The sequence below is a fragment of the Myotis davidii genome, unplaced genomic scaffold (genome assembly GCF_000327345.1).
Source record: "Myotis davidii unplaced genomic scaffold, ASM32734v1 scaffold170, whole genome shotgun sequence".
Taxonomy (NCBI): Eukaryota; Metazoa; Chordata; class Mammalia; order Chiroptera; family Vespertilionidae; genus Myotis; species Myotis davidii.
In genome coordinates, this window is record NW_006282528.1 from 970,900 (window position 1) to 973,444 (window position 2,545).

The 2,545-nt window shown below is 68.0% G+C and overlaps 1 protein-coding gene across 2 annotated transcripts in view; it reads left to right on the top strand.

Moving 5' to 3' along the window:
- RCAN1 (regulator of calcineurin 1) overlaps positions 1-2,545 on the top strand; it is a 12,911-nt gene that overhangs the window by 4,439 nt on the left and 5,927 nt on the right. The window contains exons 4-5 of one of the 2 annotated variants that reach the window (XM_006753098.2): positions 1,798-1,972; positions 2,264-2,539. In XM_006753098.2, coding sequence (XP_006753161.1) covers positions 1,798-1,967 — 170 coding nt within the window. In that variant the 3' untranslated portion in view covers positions 1,968-1,972; positions 2,264-2,539. Of the gene's footprint in view, positions 1-1,797; positions 1,973-2,263; positions 2,540-2,545 lie in introns of those variants that run through there. The other variant, XM_015560320.1, reaches the window with a different exon arrangement.

Here is a 2,545-nt window from a genome sequence, read left to right on the forward strand (position 1 = left end):
GGGTCCCCGGGCCAGGTGAGCGGGGTCCCAGGGCCAGGTGAGCGGGGTCCCAGGACCAGGTGAGCGGGCTCCCAGATCGGGGGGTAAGTGAGTGGGCCCTGGGGGGGGCAGTGGTGAGGAGAGACAGTGCTGAGGGCCCAGACGCAGGTGCTCAGGGTCGGGGGGCGTGGCCTCCACACTGTCCTTCCCACCCCATGTGACTGGTGCCAGCGGAATCACCCGTCCGCACCGTCAGCTTCAGTGGAACTCGTGGGGGGCGTGCTGCCTCTGGCCTCGCTCCTGAGGGAGGAGCACACAGGGAGGGAGGTGGTTGTGGGGACCGAACGCCAGGGCCCCTCCTGGCCAGCATCCCGTGACCCCATCTCACCCACTGACACAGCCTGTGTGGGCTCCAAGTGGAGATGAGCGTGGACTGTGGGAGGGAAACCAGACCCCCTTGGAAATGCTGCCCTGTGGGAGGGTCCTCTGTCACTGCCTGACTCTCAGCTCCCTGCCCAGTGTCGGGGTGCAGAGCCACTGGTCACAGGAAGGAAGAGCCGAGCCCCCCCGCACTCCTCCTGCCCCCGGGGCTGCTCCCTGCGGAGCTGGCCAGAGATAGAAGGCTCCAGTCCCCGAGGGGACAAGGTGTGAGCCTTGGGGGCACCGGCTCCCGGGCCTTGGCTCCTTCGTGAGACGGGCTCTGACCCCCGTGGGGCCTGGGAGCTCCCGCGGCGCCCGGCCCCGGCCACGCTCAGCTCATGGTTTCCCGAAACGGTAAACTGTTGGGGGCGCCTGGCCGTGCGGTAGAGAGTCTGGGGAGGAGGCGGGTGTGGGGTCTCGGGGTGAAGAGGGGTGGCCCCGCCTGGTCCCTGCAGCAGAGGAGCAAGTGCTGAGCCACGGCCCCCGTTTCTCCTTGAGCCGCAGTCAGATGTCCTCGGCCAAGGGTTGCGGTTTCTCGGCCGTCAGCACTTTCACATGGAAAAGGTCACATTTCTGAAATGTCCTGTGCGGGGAGGGCAGGGATCGGTTACCCACGGCCCGCGGCGCGTGAAGGTCGAGGCGGGCGCCGGCTGGCGGCATGTGCTCCCACAGCTCCTGCCAGGGCGGTCGGGCTGAGGGCTGGAGTCCCCGGGCAGAGCAGGGGGACAGGGTCTCCCAGGAGCAGAGCAGGGGGGTCGGGCCCCTGCAGGGCGGCCGGAGTACACGCCCCTCCACCTCGGGCCAGGCTGCTGGAGAGGGCGCTGCTGAGGGAGAAGCTCTGCCAGCACCTCCCCGCGGGGGTTCAGGGAGAAGCTGTGGCAGAAGCAGACCCCCTAAAGCCAGCGTGCCCTGGGCGTCCTCACGGAGCCGGTGACTTGTCACCATCTGGCTGTGCTTTGCAGCCCGCAAGATGGCAGAGGTTTTGCACACGTGGTCCCACCCCCGCACCCTCTGGGTGGCACCTGATGGGTAGGTTGGAGGGTGTGTTAGGACCATCGTGGCCAAGGTTGCCCGTGACTGTCTGATCCTCCCGGCAGCGCTCCCCCAGCCGAGGCCCTGGCGCCTTTTCAGACAGTTACAGCCTCCCAGGCTCACCGTGCGGCTGAGCAAAGGCATCTGCCCGCCTTTGGTGGGTGAAGGCGCCTTCCGAGCGGTCAGGAGGCCCCGCAGGGGAGGCGGAGGCCCTGCTCACGGCTCCTCCTTTCTGGATGGCGCCACCGAAGCCAGGCCTGTCCGGGACGTGTCCCCGTCCCCTCGGCCTGAGCAGAAGCGAGGCAGTTGTCCCTGTGCTCGCCCTTCCACTCTCGCCCGAGTGACCCCGCACCGCTCTCTCTCCAGGGGAAAAGTACGAGCTGCACGCGGCCACCGCCACCACGCCCAGCGTCGTGGTGCACGTGTGCGAGAGCGAGCAGGAGGAGGAGGAGGAGGAGATGGAAAGGACGAAGAGGCCCAAACCCAAGATCATCCAGACCAGGCGGCCGGAGTACGCGCCCCTCCACCTGAGCTGAGGGCGGCAGCGCGGTCCGGTCACACCGGTCACACCGGTCACACCGGTCAACGAGCTGCACGGCCACCGCCACCACGCCCAGCGTCGTGGTGCACGTGTGCGAGAGCGAGCAGGAGGAGGAGGAGGAGGAGATGGAAAGGACGAAGAGGCCCAAACCCAAGATCATCCAGACCAGGCGGCCGGAGTACGCGCGCCTCCACCTGAGCTGAGGGCGGCAGCGCGGTCCGGTCACACCGGTCACACCGGTCACACCGGTCACACCGGTCACACCGGTCACACCGGTCACACCAGTCACACCGGTCACACCGGTCACACCGGAGGAACCTATTACTGCGAGGCGGCCTCGGCCTGGGAGCAGCTGCCGGGCCGCAGTGCGCACAGTCCCGCTCTCATCAGCGGAGGACCGGGCTTGGTCTCCTGGCCCCGGGATGTCCGCCAGTCACGCAGCTGGGTCATCGCACACGGACCTCAGGGGGCGTCTCACGCAAACCCGGCAGCGGTCCATTTCGTCCCTTTCCCAGTGGTTCTGGTTCTGCCAAGGGCAGGCTGATCCCCAGCAGCCCTCGGGGTAGACCCTCC